Genomic DNA, 21,775 nt, shown 5'->3' with positions numbered 1-21,775 from the left:
GGTGGTATTTGCCGGTTCTCCGAATTGCTCAAAATTTCCGCTACCGGTTCGTCAGAACCTGCTGGATTTCACCCCTGCTTTATAGCTTTGTTCTTTCAACCAAGAAGTCAATCATGCTTTCATGGCTGGGTTTTTGGATGGGTTCACACAATGAAGGCAAAACAAAGCAAATTCTATTTTGGATTTGTGTGAAGCAAACTTACTCCACTTTGTACAATAGGATAGTTTACACTGTTTTTTTTTCTTTCAGGCTTGGCAACTTGGTTGCCAAGATTGCATGGATTTTAACTCCCAGAATTCCCCAGCCTGCATGGAATTCCTATTTTTAAGGGTGTTCAAAATGTTATGAAATAAAAATTTGAAAGGATGTGTGTTCTAATTTTATTTACATACTGTGCTAAACCACATTTTGCAGTTATTTTTTGGTCAGGCTAGGATGCATTTATAACTTCGTAGGAAATACAGAAAGCAAAACAATGCAGGGAATTTTTTTAATCATCAAAATCAGCCTGAAAAACACCCTCGTAGTTCTATTAAAACTTTATGCATTAAAAAAATTAATAAAAATGACTCCCTGTCCGACAAAGAACACATTTTATTCCTAAAAAGGACACTTGGAACTCTTGCTGCATAAGGCCCTGAAGAATCTGCTATAAAATTTGTTTAGTACTTCTTTATATCTCGCCCACTCAGCTTTCATATTTACAATGGGACTAGAACTCACAGTCTCCTGGTGATTGACCAAAGTCATCCAGCTGGCTTTCATGCCTAAGGCGGGACTAGAACTCACCATCTTCTGGTGATTGGCCCAAAGTCAACCAGTCAGCTTTCATGCCTAAGGCGGGACTAGAACTCACCATCTCCTGGTGATTGGCCTGAAGTCAACCAGTCATCTTTCATATCTAAAGTGGGACTAGAACTCACTGTCTCCTGGTAATTGGGCCAAAGTCAACCAGTCAGTTTTCATGCCTAAGGCAGGACTAGAACTCACCATCTCCTGGTGATTGGCCCAAAGTCAACCAGTCAGCTTTCATATCTAAAGTGGGACTAGAACTCACCATCTTCTGGTGATTGGCCCAAAGTCAACCAGTCAGCTTTCATATCTAAAGTGGGACTAGAACTCACCATCTTCTGGTGATTGGCCCGAAGTCAACCAGTCAGCTTTCATGCCTAAGGCAGGACTAGAACTCACCATCTCCTGGTGATTGGCCCAAAGTCAACCAGTCAGCTTTCATGCTTAAGGCGGGACTAGAACTCACCATCTCCTGGTGATTGCCCCAAAGTCAACCAGTCAGCTTTCATATCTAAAGTAGGACTAGAACTCACCATCTCCTGGTAATTAGGCCAAAGTCACCCAGCTGGCTTTCATGCCTAAGGCGGGACTAGAACTCACCATCTCCTGGTGACTGGCCCAAAGTCAACCAGTCATCTTTCATATCTAAAGTGGGACTAGAACTCCCTGTCTCCTGGTGATTGGTCCAAAGTCACCCAGCCGGCTAGGGCAAAACTAGAACTCACTGCCTCCAAGCTTCTAACCCGGTGCTTTAACCAAATGGCTCCTTCTAAGGCAGCCTGGATGTGAGGGGGAAAAAAAATCCTGAGGAACATTTCAGAAGAACTTTTTCTGCCTGGACAGACAGAAGGACCTGGAAACGCAGAGGAGAAGCAGGCACCGTTCTCCGACTGCCAACAGAGGTCAGTCAGCAGCTACCGATGGTCTGTTTTGCTCCTCAAGGTAAGAGGAAAAGCAGAGCCAGCCCTACTGAACACGGTGAAATCCGACTCTCTCCGGCGCTGAGCAGACAGCAGAAAGAGATTTCCTTCCAAGGCCATCCACTCCTCCATGGCGCTGCCCTTTTCTGCCTTCCGTTTCGTCCAGGTGATTTGGGGGGTGCTGTTTCTAGTCACCAGAGCTGCAGGTAAGTCAGACCAACTCCTCTTTCTCAGGAGGCAGGAGAAGGAAGAAAAAACAAAACAAAACAGGACTGGCAATATTTCTGGAATGTCAACCGTTTGCTGCGATTCCATGATAAGAAGATGCCCTCCGCTTCCCGAGGCGAACGGATTAAAATGTCACAGCTGTGTTTTATTTTTACTTCGAGGGGTTCCCAGAATTCTCTTGCCTGTGGATGGGGGAAGGGGAAAAATGACTTTTAAGGCTCGCAGTCCAAAGAGGTTGAAAAGAGGGGGTGCACAATATGAAGCTGTGGGGGATGCCTAAGGGATGTCCCCAAATATACTCTCTATTTGCACCACGATTAGGGAAAATAAATCAACACAGCGAAAGGATCCATCTCAGCACTGAGCCCACTCAGTAACATCCCTGCTGAATATTTTACCTTTGAAATATTATTCCAAAGTTCAATGTATTCTATAGTACCCCCCTCCCCCCGTCCGCCCGCCACTATCCCTGAGACAGTGGCTGTATCCGCACAACATACTAAAACTTTCAAGAAGAAACTGAACTGCCCTCTGTCAGAAATGGTGTAGTAGAGCCTCCTGCTTTTTGGGGTGGGGGAGGTTCGACTAGATGACCCACAAGGTCCCTTCCAACTCTGTTATTCTGTAATTCATTCTGCAAAGCCCTAATTAGCGGAATTACAGTTTAGACTAACATTGTTTGGCCGTCTGCTTTGTCCATGTTAAAGAAACCCCCGAAAACCGAGCCCGTTGCATCAATCGTGATTACTATTCGCTGGCTTAGTTCATCACACAAATGTGTGAAACATTTCACTCCAAGGGGACAAGTATTTTGGTCTACTGGATGAGATTTAGATATACAACAGTTCCGTTCCTTTTTCCTACAGCTTATGTCTGATCAGCTACTTTGGGGAGTGGGGGTGGAGGGATATTCTGAAAAGGCTGGATTTGGCTAGATCCATGCTTTAAAACTTGATTTCTCCAACCAGGGTTTTGTTGGCCAAGCTGCGGTTAGTTGGCTTTGCACAAGAGCTAAGTTTTTAAAGTTAAAAATCAAGCCACAATGACTTTTTTTTTTTTTTAATTTGATTTATATGCCGCCCTTCTCCGGAGACTCAGGGCGGCTTACAGTGCGTTCAGCAATAGCCTTCATCCTTTTGTATATTTATACAAAGTCAGCTTATTGCCCCCACAAACTGGGTCCTCATTTAACCTACCTTAGAAAGGATGGAAGGCTGAGTCAACCTTGAGCCTTGGAGAGATTCGAACCAGCAGTAAATTGCAGGCAGCTGTGTTAATAACAGGGTGCTTTAAACCACTGTAGTACCAAGGCTCTTCTTGACCGGAAACTAGGATTCTTGACCGGAAACTAGGATTGAAACAAGCCAGGGCTTAGTTTGGCAAGTAAACCCTGACTTTGTTTAATGAAAAATGGGTCTGCCTTTTGTCAGGAAAGCAAGAAATGTCAAATGAAGGGAGCTTGCGAAGAAGGCACAGAAGAGGCTGTACTTCCTGAGAATTCTCAGGAAGATAAATCTATCTCAGCATCTCCTTCTGTCCTACTATCGCAGCACCATTGATAATGTCCTGACATACGGCATTCTTGCATGGTATGGGAGCAGCTCTGTAGTGGACAAAAAAGCTCTACGGAGAATCATTAAAACTGCCCAGAATCTCATCGGACTCCAGCTACCAGCTCTGGACGACATCTTCGAATCTCGCTGTTTGAGAAAGTTGCATAACATTCTCAGAGACTCTTCCCAATCCTGCTCACAATCTTTTTGGACTGTTGCCTTCCGGCAGAAGATGCAGAACAATTCAAACTCGGACCGCACGTTTTCTGAATAGTTTTTATCCCAGAGCTATAATTGCACTCAACCATGAACTAAAGGGCCACCATCAGTGAGCTGTTGGACAGCATGACTTGGTCTGTTGTGTGGATGTTTGGGTGGTTTAGGGGTGGGGAATTGTGGTGGGTGGGGGGGTGTTTGGGGATTGTTATGTGTGTTGGGCCTGGTTTTTGGGTGTTAAGTGAATTTCTTTGTATGGGTTTACTGTGTATACACGTACAATTTATTTATTATTTATTTATTGGTTCGATTTATTTGCCGCCCTTCTCCGGAGACTCAGGGCGGCTTACAATGCGTTAAGCAATAGCCTTCATACTTTTTGTATATACCTGCTTAGTAGGGCTTTCGCCCCCCCCCCCAAAGCTGTGTTCTTTTTTATACAAAGTCAGCTTATTGCCCCCACAATCCAGGTCCTCATTTTACCTACCTCGGAAGGATGGAAGGCTGAGTCAACCTTGAACCTGGTGAGATTTGAACTTGTAGTAATTGCAGGCAGCTGGTGCTACTTTAACAGCATTTAGTCAGCTGCGCCACCAAAGGCTCTGCGCCACAATGACAATAAAGTTATTAATTAATTAAAAACAAACCCTGATAAATGCTATTTTTTTAAAAAATGGATCAGGAACTTCAAAGCCATAATACAGGACTGAACTAATATAGAATGAAGTTGTAGCAAACGTTTAAAATAAAACCAGCATTCCCCTGGATCTCCTTGCATATTAAACCTCTCTTAGGGTTTTACACTGCAAACCTCTTATTTTAGCATGTTGGAAAATTGCCCCACTTATTTTCAGCTAACATGGGCAGAGGCAGTCCCAGGGCTGAAAGCTGCCAACCCCTGGCGTCTAAAATCATTCCTGCAATTTTTATGAAGGTTTGGATATTCTTCGCCCAGTCTTTGGAGTTGAAGAGGGATGAAGACGTTGTGCCTCACCCGATGATTCATTTTGCCTTGATTTGATGTGGGTTTGGGAAGTGGGCGTTATGGTATTTTTAACAGATTAACAGAGTTGGAAGGGACCTTGTAGGTCATCTAGTCCAACCCCCCACCCAAGCGGGAGACCCTACACCATCTCTGACAGATGGCAGTCTAGTCTCTTCTTGAAAGCCTCCAGTGATGAAGCTCCCACAACTTCCAAAGGCAACTTCTGTTCCATCGGTTGATTGTTTTCACTGTCAGAAAATTCCTCCTCATTTCTAGGTTGAATCTCTCCTTGTTCAGATTCCATCCATTATTCCTTGTCTGGCCTTCGGGTGCTTTGGAGAATAGCTTGACCCCCTCCTCTCTGTGGCAGCCCCTCAAATATTGGAAGACTGCTATCCTGTCTCCCCTGGTCCTTCTCTTCATTAAACTAGACATACCCAGTTCCTGCAACTGTTCATTGTATGTTTCAGCCTCCAGTCCCCTAATCATCCTGGTTGCTCTTCTCTGCACTTTTTCTAGAGTCTCAACTTCTTTTTTTATAGTGTGGTGACCAAAACTGGATGCAGTACTCTAGGCATGGTCATACTAAGGCTTTATAGAGTGGTATTATAGAGTGGTATGTGAGAATGACCTTGGGGGATGAAAGATGCCTAGGAAACCATGAGATAAGAGAGTGGGGAGCCCCCAGTGGCTTAACGGGCAGAGGGAAAAAACGTAGAAGGACCCACCCTGATGGAACAGATGGTTAAAGAAGGCAGTGGGCGATTTGTACCTTCAGATTTGCAAGACTGACATCACCTTTCCAGGTACACCAGACAAAGAAACAATGCTGACTCTACTTCATAGTAAGGTTCCATTAACAGAATATGGCGATGTTCAATATCGTTGCAGAATGGAGACAAGAGGGGACAAGCATGGAGGATCCCAAGGAGGCTGTCCAGAAAATAGGACATTTCGTCACCACATTGAAGTTGCTGGAGGAAGACCAAGCAAAGCGAGAAACTCAAGGCAAGATGCAAGATATATATATATATATATATATATATATATATATATATATATATATATATATATATATATATATATATATATATATATATATATATATATATATATATATATATATATATATATATATATATATATATATATATATATATATATATATAAAACATTCCCCTTACTCTAGCACTGATTATGTTACCTAGTTTGAGTAATGAAAGATCTGCAAGTAAACAGCCAAGCTCAGAGAGCACCAAGGATCCCACAAATTCTTCTTCCTCCTCCTCCTCCTCCTCCTCCTCCTCCTCCTCCCCCCAAACCCCACTCCCATCTCAAACTGATGACGTTACCAAGTTGGGTAATGAAAGGTCTACAAGAAAACAGTCAAGCTCAGAGAGCACCAAGAATCCCACAAACTCTTCCTCCTCCTCCTCCTCCTCCTCCTCCTCCTCCTCCTCCTCCTCCTCCTCCTCCTCCTCCTCCTCCTCCTCCCCCCAAACCCCACTCCCATCTCAAACTGATGACGTTACCAAGTTGGGTAATGAAAGGTCTGCAAGTAAACAACCAAGCTCAGAGAGCACCAAGGATCCCACAAACTCTTCCTCCTCCTCCTCCTCCTCCTCCTCCTCCTCCTCCTCCTCCTCCTCCTCCTCCTCCTCCTCCTCCTCCTCCTCCTCCTCCTCTTCCTCCTCCTCCTCCTCCTCCTCCTCCTCCTCCCCCCAAACCCCACTCCCATCTCAAACTGATGACGTTACCAAGTTGGGTAATGAAAGGTCTACAAGAAAGCAGTCAAGCTCAGAAAGCACCAAGGACCCCATAGTCCTCCTTCTTTTCCTCCCTCCCCCTTTTCCTCCTCCTCCTCCACAAACACCACTCCCATCTCACACTGATGATGTTACCAAGTTGGGTAACGAGATGTCTGCAAAAAAACCCCACCAAGCTCAGAGATCACCAAGGAAGGACCCCTCCTTTCAACCCCGAGCTACAGACGTTCTCCTTTATCGATTCCCCTCCTCTAACTTCCTTCCCAGGGACTTCAGAAACAACACACTTTGTCAGCTCAGCTATAAAACATATAGAAGGCCAAGCGATGTTAATAAAAGCAGTAGAAACTAGAAGCCGGTTTAATAGCAACTTCTTAGGGGAAAATATATATAATCGGGAAATCCTCTCTCTTTGTTCTCTCAGAATAATTGTCTTTGTAGTCCTACCCTCACAGCCCCATCCCAATTCCCTCCCTACATGCTGCTATGTCCAATCAAATACCCTGTTTCCCCCAGAATAAGTCATCCCCTGATAATAAGCCCAATTGGGCTTTTGAGCGCATGGCAATAAGGCCAAGCACTTATTTCAAGGTTCAAAAAAATATAAGACAGGGTCTTATTTTCGGGGAAACACGGTACTTTGCTGCTGGATCCAATCACATGCTCCATCTCAAATGCATAACTATCTATTCCCATGATGGCAAACCTATCACATGCGAGGTCCCACCGGAAGTTGGCAAACGGGCCGTTTCCAGCCTCCGGGGGAGTGGGGAAGGCCGTTTTCACCTTCCCCAGGTTCCTAGAGAGGCTCTGGAGCCTGGAGAGAGCAAAAAACAGGCCTTCCGGTTCCACTGGAAGTTGGCAAACGGGCCGTTTCCAGCCTCCGGGGGAGTGGGGAAGGCTGTTTTCACCCTCCCCAGGTTCCTAGAGAGGCTCTGGAGCCTGGGGAGAGCAAAAAACAGGCCTTCCGGTTCCACTGGAAGTTGGCAAACGGGCCGTTTCCAGCCTCCGGGGGAGTGGGGAAGGCTGTTTTCGCCCTCCCCAGGTTCCTAGAGAGACTCTGGAGCCTGGGGAGAGCAAAAAACAGGCCTTCCGGTTCCACTGGAAGTTGGCAAACGGGCCGTTTCCAGCCTCCGGAGGGCCTCCAGGGCGTGTGTGGGGAAGGCCGTTTTCGCACTGTCTAGGAGCCTGGGGAGAGCATAAAACAGGCCTACCGGGCCCACCGAGCCATCACCTGCCAAAAGCCGGGGGAGGGCGCAGGGGGAGGGGCTCATAGAATTATGGGTGTGGGCACATGCGTGCATGACACACACCCCCCAAGGTCCCCACGCTTTTGGCACATAATGGCAAAAAGGTCTATTCCATCCTCGCCCTTTTTAGTTAGGTTCGGTTGCCTCCAGTACCATATTAACACAGTTACGTTCCATTGGAATTGGGTACCAACCTTCAGCTGAGAAGGCCCTGCACCAAAGGAAAAGCAGGCCCAGAGGGCAAAGGAAAACACAACACCCTGCTGCTATTACTCAGTGGGTTGTTTAGACTGGGAAAAGTTTGAGTCGACCTTTGAGACTTCTCAGCTTAAGAAGTTAGGACAAAGACGGCAATTTCTTGCTTATCCGTTTCTTGTTATCTCTTCTTCTTTATCTCTCTCTCTCCCAGGTGCTGTAAAAAGCGTTAACATCACAGGCGCCACCGAAGCTCGCGTCATGGAAAACTTAAATTTATCTCTGCATATCCAAGGGAGGTAAGCAATAGGTGTTTTTTTAAAAAAAGAAATCCAAAATATTTTCCCCAAGTTGTCCTCTTTCTTCTTAGAATCATAAAAATCATAGAACCATACAGTTGGGGATTTTTTTTAATATAATTTATTTTTTAATATAATAATCCCATCTTCAATTAAACAGTGTGTCATCCGGGTACAAATATCTTTGTAAAATGATAATCGAGATTTACAACAATATTCATTATATTAATATTAAATCTACAATATTAAAATGATAATATTAAACATAACAATCATAATACTTGCTTTCTCTCTCTTACCATATCTTCTTTATTCCACTGATCTTTTTCTTTTGTTTCCCTGTTTCTAACTCCCATCTAACCATCGATAAAATCAGTCCCGTGTCATATAATATTCAGTTTGTTCTTTCTCCTTAATTGCTACCATTATTGTATTCATTTCTGCACATTCTAATATTTCCCTGATCACATTCTCATCTGTGGGGATCTCTTCGCTTTTCCAATTTTGTGCAAATACAATTCTAGCTGCAATTAATATAAAGGTAAAGGTTCCCCTCGCACATATGCGCTAGTCGTTCCCGACTCTAGGGGGCGGTGCTCCTCTCCGCTTCAAAGCCAAAGAGCCAGCGCTGTCCGAAGACGTCTCCGTGGTCATGTGGCTGGCATGACTCAACCCCAAAGGCACACAGAATGAACGCTGTTACCTTCCCACCAAAGGTGATCCCTATTTTTCTACTTGCATTTTTTACGTGCTTTCAAACTGCTAGGTTGGCAGAAGCTGGGACAAGTCACAGGAGCTCACCCCATTACGCGGCACTAGGGATTCGAACCGCTGAACTACCAACCTTTCGATCGACAAGCTCAGCATCTTAGCCACTGATCGTCACGGGCACCAGAGCACCGGAAAATGGCCTTGAAATGGCCCGGAAAATGGCCCAAAACCAGGCTGTTTTTTGGGAATTTGGGGGGCCGTTTTTCAGGCCGTTTTCAGGCTGTTTTTCGGGCTGTTTTTGGCCGGAAAAATGTCCCCAGCTGCACCAGCCAGCTGGTCTCCGGGTTTCTGGTACTCTGCCACATGCACATGCACGCACGTTCCGGTTTGGGCACTCGGTGCTGAAAAGGTTCGCCATCACTGCTCTAGAAAGAGTGCAGAGAAGAGCAACAAAGACGATTAGGGGACTTCAAAGACATATGAAGAACAGTTGCTGAAATTGTCTAGTTTAATGAAAAGAAGGACTAGGGGAGACATGATAGCAGTGTTCCAGTATCTCAGGGGCTGCTACAAAGGAGAGGGAGTCAAGCTATTCTCCAAAGCACCTGAGGGCAGGACAAGAAGCAACAGGTGGAAACTAATCAAGGAGAGAAGCAACTTAGAACTAGGGAGAAATTTCCGGACAGTTAGAACAATTCATCAGCGGAACAAATTTGCCTCCAGAAGTTGTGAATGCTCCAACACTGGAAGTTTTTAAGAAGAGATTGGATAACCATTTGTCTGAAGTGGTGGAGAGTTTCCTGCCTAGGCAGGGGGTTGGACTAGAAGACCTCCAAGGTCCCTTCCAACTCTGTTATTCTATTCTATTCTGTCTTTGAATCGATGGATCCCATTTTAGCTTAAGTGTCAGCAGAATCACACCTGTGGGCATTAATGCATAAGACAGAAGCTGAACTCACTGCTACCCTCCAGGAGCTGTTAATATTTGCAGTCCGACCCGTCCCTGAAAGGACACAGTTCATCTCTTCATTCGTTTGAGCAAAGGGCAGCTCGGTTCTTATTTCAAAACATTTCCAGCGCAGTCTTAAAAAAAATAAGGAAAAGCCAGTTGGTCTCCAGGCAAAACATCTTCAGCGAGAAATTTTGAGATGGGCATGTTGGAGCTGCCTTGCTCTTTCGTCAGGATTACAGGTAGTCCTCGAGTTACGACCACAACGGAGCCCCAGAATTTATGTTGCTACGTGAAATATTGGTTAAGTGAGTTTGCCCCATTTTACGACTTTTCTTGCCAGAGTTGTTAAGTGAATCCTCGCAGTGATTCAGTTAGTAACACGGTTGTTAAGGGAATGTGGCTTCCCCGTGGACTTCGCTTGTCCAAAGGTTGAGAAAGGGGAAACACATGATCCTGTCATAAATAGTGAACCGTCGTAAATATGCAATCGTCATAAATATGAGCCCGTTGCCAAGCGTCTGAATTTGGATCACGGGACTGTGGGGATGCCACAACGGTCTTAAGTATGAAAAATGATCCTAAATCCCTTTTTTTCAGTGCCATTGTGATGTTCACTAAGGGAACTGTTGTAAACTGAGGATTACCTGTATTGCAAATATAAATCCAGTCGTTGGGATAAGTTGAGCCAACTTTCTCAATGAGGACACTTCGCCCTGCCAATGTAGACTGTAGGTTGGACAGGTGAGGTCTTCCTAATTGAAGATCTGGGTATCAGGTGCAAGTAACTAGGAACAGGAGTTAAAAGTTGTCAGGATAGAAAGAGTTAATAGCTGTAAGCTGATGGGAAGCGGAAGGCAGCCGGAAACTGATGCAATAGAATGAGGCAGCGGAGTTACTCTCACTTTAAGAAGCTGGGTCAGAAGCTGCCTATATAAATGAAGCCATTAGGGGGGGTTCCTTCTCCTCAAGCCACCTCTTCATGCAATCTACTACTTGTTCTCTTAGTCTTGTGTATTATTGCTCCGTGTGTCAGTAGCTGTAAAGGTATTTAACCACGTATAAAGTATGTTGGTAAATATTTCACTGTCGATAAAAGTACTGTTATTTATTTAAAAGGCTCTGTGTACTGTTATAGCTCCTGGGCTTATCTCATATTACTAGTTACGCTGCCTAAACTCTGACAAAAGTTTATTCCAGGCTACCTACCGTATATTCAAGAATTTGATCTCCTAATAGTCAAGGCCAACTGGCGTTAGATTAGGGGCAACGGAATTCATGGAAGGATGAGAAGCTCAACTTGGGTCTTTTGTGGCCGTGCAGTGATGCCAAACTGATGACTTGTTTAACCCCGCCACTCAGCCTGCTTATCTCCTACACTGGGGCCAGAAACTCTCCGCCCGATGCTGTAAAAGGTTGAGACCTTCTGAGGAAGATCTATGGGTCTTCATCAGGGGTGGGTTCTACTTACCTTTACTACCGGTTCGCCACGGGGCCGCACACATGCGCAGAAGCTTCTGTGCATGCACAGGAGTGTTCTGATGACATTGGGGTCAGTGGGTGGAGCCTCCCGCCAGTTTTACTCCGAACCGGGGGCAACCCACTACTGGTCTTCATGTTGGGTCCCAGTTCTTATCATCCGAGCTGCCTGGCCGGTGGTTCAGGAATGAGGAGATTTTGGAGCTCCAGAGCCACTTGGAGAGGGCCGTCAATCCCGCTCTTCTGAGCATACAGGCGACCTCTCTGCTGTGATGGAAAGTAGTCCAGATTCCCAGAAAGGAAAGTGTGAATTCCAGAGGAGCAAAAGACGAGATAGTTTCAGAAATGGTATTCAGCCGGTTTGGATCGATTTGCCTGAACCGGTAGCGGGAAATCACAGGTGGGTCCGCTTACCTGCGCCTGGCTCTATGCCATCCTATTTAGTCACATTTTTGAGGCCGGGCATATGCACAGAAGGCATGTGTGCCAGCAAAGCACATGCACAGAAGGCCGGGCGCATGTGTGAACGGGGCGCGTCCGCTCACATTTGCAAACTGGTAGGGAAAGTAAGTGAATACCACCTGGATAGTTTGTGTATGAGAAAGAGGGTGAAGACAACTCCTCCTCAATAGTTCCCAGAGTCTATGCGTTATGGGGATGGTAGCATGCTTTATTTTGGCAAGTTTCTGTCTGTAGGTGAGGAACGATAATGAAAAATCTGCTTGGAAGACTCACAATGTGTCTTTTAAAAAAATTATTATTATTTTGGGAGCCCAACGCTGTTCTTCGTATTCATTTTCTTTTCAGTCCTCCGCTGAGTTTATGCTGGTTAATCAAGACGGAATGTATCCCACTCCACTGGGGAGACCAGTGCCACCTAGTGGTGATAAACAGCACGCAATACTATCTGAACCACACCTTCAACAATGCTGGACAATATTGCCTTAGCATCCGGGTGGAGAATCGAGTCAACATCTTGCAGTCCTTCCAGGAGATTCAGATAAGACCCTCAGGTGAGGATGGGATGGAACTATGGGGCTCTTTTGCCTATGGATCCTGATTCTTCTCCTTCCCACCTGGGATACGTATGGCTTGAAGCTGTGATGGGATTCAAAAAAATTTACTACCGGTTCTATGGGCGTGGCTTAGTGGGTGTGGTGTGGCTTGGTGGGGCGTGGCTTGGTGGGCTTGGCAGGGGAAGGATACTGCAAAATCTCCATTCCCTTCCCACTCCTAGGGGAAGGATACTGTAAAATCTCCATTCCCTCCCCACTCCTAGGGGAAGGATACTGTAAAATCTCCATTCCCTCCCCACTCCTAGGGGAAGGATGCTGTAAAATCTCCATTCCCTCCCCACTCCAGGGGAGGGATATTGCAAAATCTTCATCCCCACTCCACTCCTGGGGAAGGATACTGCAAAATCCCCAATCCTTCCCCACTCCAGGGGAGGGATACTACAAAATCTTCATTCCCACCCCACTCCATGAGAGGAATCCTGCAAAATCCTCATTCCCACCCCATTCCAGGGGAGGGATACTACAAAATCTCCATTCCCACCCCACTCCATGAGAGGAATACTGCAAAATCTTCATTCCCACCCCACTCCAGGGGAAGGATACTGCAAAATCTCCATTCCCACCCCACTCCAGGGGGAAGGATACTGCAAAAACTCCATTCCCACCCCACTCCAGGGGAAGGATACTGCAAAATCTCCATTCCCACCCCACTCCAGAGGAAGGATACTGCAGAATCTCCATTCCCACCCCACCCCACTAATCTGCTTTCCAGCTCCGTTCTCCTGTGCAGGGCAACAAAAGGAGGCCCAGCCGATCAGCTGGGACTCCAATCAGCTGGGACTCAGGAGGCAGCGAAAAGATGGGGGCGGGCTCAGCCAGAGGTGGTATTTGCCGGTTCTCCGAACTACTCAAAATTTCTGCTACCGGTTCGCCAGAATTAGTCAAAACCGGCTGAATACCACTCTGGTATTCAGATGTTAAGCCAGAATGGAAGTCCCAATGATTTAGATTTAGAAGCATCATGTGCTGCCATCTGGGGGTCAACATAAGTAATAACACTGTACTATAAAAATGGGGGGACGGGGGACGGCCAGACGACCCTTGATTTATAACCGTTCTTTTAGTGCCTCTTTGAAGTTACAACGGCACTGGAAAAAATAAATTATGACTAGCTGTCACATTTAATAACCCTCACAGCATCTCTCCCATGGTCACAAGGGAGGAGGACTCGGGGAAGCCAGACAAGAAAAGGGGAAGAAAACGGGAGATGGGAGATGTACATTTATAAATGATGGTTAGCGCAGTGGTTTCATTGGATACATCATATTGGCACAACTGGTGAAAGCCGACTCTGAAAGTTCCCATGGCTTCCACCTGATTAAAAGTAAAAGTTTCCCCTTTTCCCCCAAGTCATCAGTCACATTATCCAAATAATGGTGCTGGCCGGTTGCTTGGTTACTTTGCTCCTCCTCTCCCCAGCCACCTGTTGAAATGACCTTGGTTCCCACAAGAAAAACTTTTTGTTTTGACTACAAAAACCCAGCTATTCCCCCCCTCCCTGTCCCTTCTTCTTCCTTGTGGCAATCCTGAAGCCTCAGAGATGGCCCCCAGCCAGGTTCACTTCAGGTGAGACAGGTGAGAAAATGCAGTATTGCAGGCAAACTCTGCCCACAGCCAGGAGTTCGATCCTGACCGGCTCAAGGTTGACTCATCCTTCCATCCTTCCGAGGTCAGTAAAATGAGGATCCAAATTGTTGGGGGGCAATAGCTGACTCTGTAAACCACTTAGAGAGGGCTGGAAAGAACTGAAGTGGCATTTAAGTCAAAGAGCTGAGGTGGTGCAGTGGTTAGAGTGCAGTACTGCAGCTACTTCAGTTGACTGCTAGTTCAGCAGATCAGCGGATCAAATCTCACCGGCTCAAGGTTGACTCAGCCTTCCATCCTTCCGAGGTGGGTAAAATGAGGACCCAGATTGTTGGGGGGCAATATGCTATTTAGTATACTGTCTTTGGTGTAAGCCACCCAGAGTCCTCGGAGAGTGGGCGGCATAGAAATAAATTAAATTAAATTAAATTAAATTAAATTAAATTAAATTAAATTAAATTAAATTAAATTAAATTAAATTAAATTAAATTAAATTAAATTAAATTAAATAAAAAAATAAAATGAAATAATAAAATAAAATAAAATAAAATAATAAAATAAAATAAAATAAAATAAAATAAAATAATAAAAGAAAGAAAGAAAGAAAGAAAGTGCTATTGCTGTTGCTAAATATAACATTTTAAGGTATCCTTCTCTTGAACTTGGAAGCTCTCCTCGGCTATCATCGTCCTTGGAACTGAGAGGAATCTGGGCCACTGGTGAACGTTTGCAAGCTCAGCCTTGCCTCATAGAGGCCAACAGAAAGCTTCCGGTGCTCCCTCAAGGATTTTTTCCTTCTGTTCTTCAACAGGCATCCCTCCAGTTTTCTTCATCCTGCCCTGCGTCATCCTTTTGCTGGCTACGCTGGGTTTAGCCATCTACATGAGCTTTCGAAGCCCCGTGCAGCAGAAGGATCTGGTGGAGGTGAGCCATCTCTATTTTGCTAGACCTTAACTAGCAAATCTGGTAGCTTTGATCACTGGTTTGGATACCTCTTCCCAGGTGTTCCAAACCAAGATTTTAAGCTTGTTCATGTGCAAGGATGATCCCCTTCCCCAGTCCTCCCCAATGCTTTGTCTTCTCCCAGTCCTCCCAACCACCTCCAGTCTTCCCTGTTCCCCCATCCACCTCCAGTCCTGTCTTCTCCCAGTCCTTCTCCCAGTCCTCACACCCAATCTGCACCCTGTGCTGCCATCCACCTTTAGTCCTCCTTATCTGTTCCCAGGCCTCCTCCCAATCCTCTCCAGGCCTCCCACCCACCTCCAGGCCTCCCCAATGCTTTGTCTTCTCCCAGTCCTTCTCCCAGTCCTCCCCAGTCCATTCTGTCTCCTCCCAGTCCTCCCCAGTCTGCACCAGTGGTGGGTTCCTCCCGGTTCGGTCCGGTTCGGCCGAGCCGGTAGCGGTGACGATATGACGTCACCGAACCGGTGCCCTCCCACCCCCCCCACCCCCCACGTTATTCTTACCTTTTATTTGGTCCCACCCCCAATCTATTGCTCCCTCCTAAGTCCCAGCTGATGACTAGAGGGGAAAAAAACTGTTTAAACTCTTGCCGCGGAGCTTCAAAGGGCCGCCCTACAGCTGATCAGTGTTAAAAGCAAACAAATGAGTCGGGTCGTAAGTGCGAGGACCTTCCAGAAATGACTCTGACCAGCTAGCCATGCCCACCTAGTCACATGACCTCCAAGCCACACCCACAAAATAAGCCACGCCCACAGAACAGGTAGTAAAAAAATTTAGAACCCACCCCGGTCTTCTCCCAGTCCTTCTCCCAGTCCTCCCCAGTCCTTTCTGTCTCCTCCCAGTCCTCCCCAGTCTGCACCCTCTCCTCCCATCCATCTCCAGTCTTCCCCAATCCTCCCCAGTCCTCCCTGTTCCTTCCAATCTTTCACCAAGTCCTCCCAACTATTTCCTGTCCTCCCATCCACCTCCAATCTCCATGTTTCCTCCCAGTCCTCCCCAGTCCTCCTCCTCAGTTCTCTGACGCTCCCTTGAGAGTTCCTTGCTAATCCTCCATCAGCTGAGGTTCTCTCCGACCCAACCAAAATTTTGCCGTGTTGCTGAGTTGCAGGTCGCCGATTTTGACTTTTCCCCCACCTCCGCCAAGAAGCCATCCGGCGCCCGATGGAGCTGGGGCCAAATTTGCTGCAAAACCTGCTGCTTCCTTGGGTCGTCTCCAGAGACTTGCCATCCAGCCAAAGAGCACCATCGCCTCCTTCAGCCCCTCTGCAAACCCAGACAGCCGTACGGTGCCTGAAAGACAACCCCCCTCCCCAAAAAAATGACTTCTGGTGGGGGAGATCCAGTGAGTTCGCTTTGCCGCTCCTATTTGCTTCATGAATCATCGGTGACTTCGCCGACGTGGGTGAAGAAGCGTTCCTTAAATGACAGACTATCCTGAAAGAGAATAAGCTTCACGCCGTCACCGTCACCGTCACCCTGCCAAAAATCTGCCTTACAGCCCTTGGAAAGAAAAAAAAAAACGAAAAACAGAGGCTTCCGTTTTTCCGTCTTCTGCTCAGGACGCTTGAAAATGTCTTTGCCATTTCTCGCGGGAGAAATTTAGAACCCGTTGAACGGTGGGAGATGCCAATGCTGCTATTTTTTGATCACCGTATTTTTCGGAGTATAAGACGCACCTTTCTGTGTGTCTTATAGACCGAATACGGGAGTTTTGGCCTCCCGAACCCTCTGCGTGTCGCGTTTTCGCCCTCCCCGGCCCCCGGAACCACTCTGCAGGCCAAAAATGGGCGTGTTTTTGGTGAAAAGGGGCATGTTTTTGGCGAAAACGGACCATATGGAGCACTGCAGAGTGCTTCTGGGGGCCTGGAAGGACGAAAAATCCGATGTGTGGAGGCCAAAAACTATTTTTTTTTCTTGTTTTCCTCCTGTAAATTTAGGTGCGTCTTATAGGCCGAAAAATACCGTATTCTCCTCCCCATGCTGCAGGCTTCAATATCTGTACTTTCTAAACTTGAAAAGCTCCCCAGAAGCTTTTCAAAAAAACAAAGCTTTTTTGTTTGTTTGTTTGTTTGTTTGTTTTTTGCTAATATCTTCCCTTGGACCATGATCAAATCATGGGAAGACTCAAGAAATTGTAAGATATTAGAGATGCTATAATAAAAAAAAAGCAGGACATTCCTACTCAACCTTCAGCAAAAGCCTGATCAATGATGCTCCGTTATTAAATTTATTTTTAAAATGTCTCCAAATTATTCTCTGGGGACAGAGAAAAAAGCCTTAAGTGGTTTTTTTTTTTTTCCCTTCCTCAAATGAAGTGCAGTGGTAGCATTTTTGTTTTAAGTAGCAAATTTTTTTTAAAAAAAAATACAGTACATTTTTATCGTAGCAAAACAACAACTCACAAGTTCTAGCTCTGTTTACTCAAATATAATTCCTAACCAATTCAACAGCATTCATTCACCACCAAGCAGCCTAAACGACTTTAAAAATTTTTTACATTTAACAGATTAACAGAGTTGGAAGGGACCTTGGAGGTCATCTAGTCCAGCCCCCCGCCTAAGCAGGAGACCCTACACCATCTCTGACAGAGGGCAGTCCAGTCTCTTCTTGAAAGCTTCCAGGGATGAAGCTCCCACAACTTCCGAAGGCAACTTCTGTTCCATGGGTTCATGGTTCTCACCATCAGAAAATTTCTCCTTATATCCAGGTTGAATCTCTCCTTGATCAGTTTCCATCCATGATTCCTTCTCTGGCCTTCAGGTGCTTCGGAAAACAGCTTGACTCCCTCCTCTCTCAAGTATTGGAAGGCTGCTATCGTGTCTCCCCTAGTCCTTCTCTTCATCAAACTAGACATACCCAGTTCCTGCAACCGTTCTTCGTATGTTTTAGCCTCCAGTCCCCTAATCATCCTGGTTGCTCTTCTCTGCATTCTTTCTAGAGTCCCCACATCTTTTTTTATAGTGTGGTGACCAAAACTGGATGCAGGTCTCTACGTGTGGTCTTACTAAGGCTTTATAGAGTAGTATTGGTACCTCACTTGATCTTAATTGTATCCCTGTTTCTGGCCTCCAGAGGGCCTCCGGAGCCTGGGGAGGCCGTTTTCGCCCTCCCAGAAGCTCGAGGAAAACCTCCGGAGCCCGGGAAGGCAAAAACGCCTCCCCCACCGTGGTGCAGGAGACCGACTAGGCCACACCCACCATGGCCACGCCCACCCAGCAACCGGGCAGAGAACTTGGTAAAGATCTTGGTAAACTTGGTAAAATTTTTGAAGCCTATCCTTGATCATAACGATTGGTTTCCCATGTCGCAGAGACTCCGAGAAAGTGGCATTATAACTTCATAATTCCTTGTGTAAAGCACATAGTAAAGTGATCCAGTAAGAAAATAGCACCTCGGGTAGGTGACACCGAATACACAAATTCCAAATGCCGTATTTTGCCAAGCAAAGAGAAACATAAAAGGCATAAATAAGTAAAGTAAAATTTTGCCAGCAGAGGTCTCTCTCTCACCTAAGAACCTCTGAGCAGGATGTTGAATGAGAACCTGATTGGTTTTTTTTTAAAATAAATTTTTTTTTATTTTTTAAGACAAACATTTAGTACATCATTCATTTCTTCCATGTGACATTTTAGTCTTATCTTCAAAAGTTTCTTCTCTATCTCTTCTGTCTTCAATCTCACCAAGTCCATTACAAAGGTTTTCCATTAGTATAATATTCTAATTGCAACCAATTTTTTTTCTTCAATCTCTTTTGAAACTTATTTATATCCCTTTTTCTAACCAATAGTAAAATTTATTCCATATCTTAAAATATTCTGAATCTTCTCTCCTTTATCATCATAGTTAATCTATTCATTTCTGCACAGTCTAAATTTTTTTTTAATTACTTCTCCTTCTGATGGTATTTTCTCTGCTTTCCAATTTTGTGCATAAATAATCCTTCCTGCTGTTATTACATGTATAATCAAATATATATATTATCTTTACTAGTTTTCTCTGGTAAGATACCCAAGAGGAATAGTTTTGGTTTTAAATCTATACATTGTTGTATCATTTCCTCCACCCATCACTTAATTTTATTCCAATCGTTTTTTGCTTCAGGGCATGTCCACCACATGCGGTAATATGAATCTGGTAACGGGTGGCATTTCCAACATTTAGCTGATTTATCTTTAAACATTTTTGCCAGTTAATGAGAACCTGATCATTGTTCGCACTCTGGATACTTGTAAACAATCACAAATTAGTTTGCTCGCCTCCATCCTCTTCAGAAGATCTACCGTCTTTACAGATTATTTATATTTGAATTAAATTAATTTGCTGAAAATTAAAGAAAGGGTTGTCCAACCTTGGAATTTTATTTTTTTTTAAAATTTGATTTATATGCCGCCCTTCTCCAGAGACTCATTTGAAAACTTGTGGACTTCAGCTCCCTGAATTCCCCAGCAAAAAGATCACCCAACACCCGGGAGACATTGCAACCAGGAGTGGGCTTCAAAAATTTTAGCAAGGGGTTCTCTGCCCGGTTGCTGGGTGGGTGTGGCCATGGTAGGCGTGGCCTTCTCCACCATGGGGGGGGCATTTTTGCCCTTCCTGGGCTCCGGAGGCTTTCCTTGATCCTCTCGTAGCACGAAAACGGCCTCCCCAGGCTCCGGAGGCCCTCTGGAGGCTGGGAACGGGCCCATTTCTGGCCTTCCCAAACTTCCGGTAGGCCCGTTTTTCACCCTCCCTGAGCCCGTGCCCTGCGCTTACCTGCATCCAAAACAGGCCATGTGGGGACTCCTGGGAGGGGAGGGGAGGGGTGGGCAAGGCCAGCCAGGAGTGGGATTTGGGGGTTCTCCGAACTGCACAGAATCTTAGCTAGAGGTTCTCCCAAACCCCTGCGAACCCCCAGTAGATCACCCCTGATTGCAACCATCATAAATATGAGTTTTTTGTCAAGCATCCGAATATAAACCACGTGAGCATGGAGATGCTGCAATGGTCATAAGTCTGAAAAAACGGTCATCGGTTGCTTTTTCCAGGGCCGTTTTAACTTCGAACGGTCACCCAATGATCTGTCGTACGTACGTCGGGGACTATCTGTACTCGTGGCAATATCGGCACGCAACATCGGAAAGTTAAGTTTAAGTCAACCTTTGATTATTGGTTTTTTTTTTTCCCCTTTGTTTCTGCTTAACACACCACGTGTATTCATTGGGTTGGCAATTGGCTTATTGCGCAAAGAGAGAGTAAGTTGTGTCTTCTGAGCTAAGTTGTGTGAAGACAGCTAGTAGGTCAGGAGCATTGGGAGGAGGAAAATTCAGATGGTATGTACTATTCGCTCAAAGCCCCGGAGTGGAATTTGCTTCAAAAGAGGTCCCTGCTGAACGCTGAGCCACAGATGGGGGCGCCTGGATGCCCAAGGCTGAATGCCTCTCCCGCCTACTGTGTTCAAGAGAAGGAGGCATGGGGCATCTGAGCAGATTCCGAGAAAAGCCATGTTGAGAAAAGAAAGGGGGAGGGGGGAATGGAAATCGGGTTTTATCCACCGTGCATTTTGCGTGAGCTAGGAGGGAGGGAGGGAGAGAGAGAGAAGAGTGTGTGTGTACATGTGTGTTTGTATTCCTAGCCAACGGCAGGTCATGTCTCAGCAGGGAAATGCCAACATATAAATATTACTTAATAGAGAACCAAGTGACTCAGACAATGGAAAGGGCGGCTCTACAAATTTGATTAATAGATCGGTAAATTGAAAGAAGATCACACTGGCCATGGGGGGAATGGGAGGGGGGAGGAGGAGGAGGAGGAGGAGGAGGAGGAGGAGGAGGAGGAGGAGGAGGAGGAGGAGGAGAAGAAGAAGAAGAAGAAGAAGAAGAAGAAGAAGAAGAAGAAGAAGAAGAAGAAGAAGAAGAAGAAGAAGAAGAAGAAGAAGAAGAAGAAGAAGAAGAAGAAGAAGAAAGATGGGGAGGAGGAGGAGGAAAAGGAGAAGGAGAAGGAGAAGGAGAAGGAGAAGGAGAAGGAGAAGAAAAGGAGAAGGAGAAGGAGAAGGAGGAGGAGGAGGAGAAGAAGAGGAGGAGGAGGAGGAGAAGAAGAAGAGGGAGGAGGAGGAGAAAAGAAAGGAAAAGGAGGAGGAGGAGAAGAAAAAGAGGGAGGAGGAGGAGAAAAGAAAGAAAGAGGAGGAGGAGAAGAAGGAGAAGAAGAAAGTAGGAGGAGGAGGGAGGAGGAGGAGAAGGGAGGAGGAGGAGAAAAGAGAGGAGGAGGAGGAGGAGGAGAAGGAAGGAAGGAAGGAAGGAAGGAAAGAAAGAAAGAAAGAAAGAAAGAAAGAAAGAAAGAAAGAAAGAAAGAAAGAAAGAAAGAAAAGGAGGTGGAGAGACCACCTAATAAGGAAACATTTACAGAAAGAGAATTAAAGAACCAGAGGAATCTCAAAATTACTGCCGTTTTTTTTTTAAAGTTCAGCATGACTTGCAACTCTGACATCTTATATATTTGTTTCCCATTAATAAAAACATCTTTAAACGTAACCGAGGCCTTACTATTCAATATGCACAGCTAGGATTAGATTGTCCGAGGATTCATTATACGTACATCCAAACACACAATTTCCTATTAAACCCCAGGCAGCCTGGAAACTAATGACCCCTTCTCTCTTTCCAGATTCTGCTCCCTAAATTCTGTGGCCGGCGCTGAGCAGGCTAAGATTTACACCCGTTGCCAGTCCTTCCTTAAGCCTGCCTTTAGATCCACGTGTGACCCATTTTTCTCCCTGCCAGCGAGAAAGTCAACACAAACTTAGAGGGGGAAATCCTCCAAAAGACCCTTTAGC

The 21,775-nt window shown here is 45.6% G+C and overlaps 1 protein-coding gene across 1 annotated transcript; it reads left to right on the top strand.

Moving 5' to 3' along the window:
* The first annotated feature begins 1,509 nt into the window (after positions 1 to 1,509).
* On the top strand, positions 1,510 to 17,210 carry TMEM130 (transmembrane protein 130). Its single transcript, XM_060692856.2, has 6 exons — positions 1,510 to 1,919; positions 5,587 to 5,703; positions 8,121 to 8,205; positions 12,152 to 12,357; positions 14,816 to 14,928; positions 16,076 to 17,210. Exons 1-6 carry the CDS (start codon positions 1,844 to 1,846, stop codon positions 16,259 to 16,261), a joined length of 783 nt encoding a protein of 260 aa, XP_060548839.2. The 5' UTR covers positions 1,510 to 1,843; the 3' UTR covers positions 16,262 to 17,210.
* The last annotated feature ends 4,565 nt before the right edge of the window (positions 17,211 to 21,775 follow it).

Source organism: Pantherophis guttatus, chromosome 14, assembly GCF_059756535.1.
Source record: "Pantherophis guttatus breed Tessera chromosome 14, ASM5975653v1, whole genome shotgun sequence".
Lineage (NCBI taxonomy): Eukaryota > Metazoa > Chordata > Lepidosauria > Squamata > Colubridae > Pantherophis > Pantherophis guttatus.
This window is presented reverse-complemented; position numbering and strand designations above follow the sequence as displayed.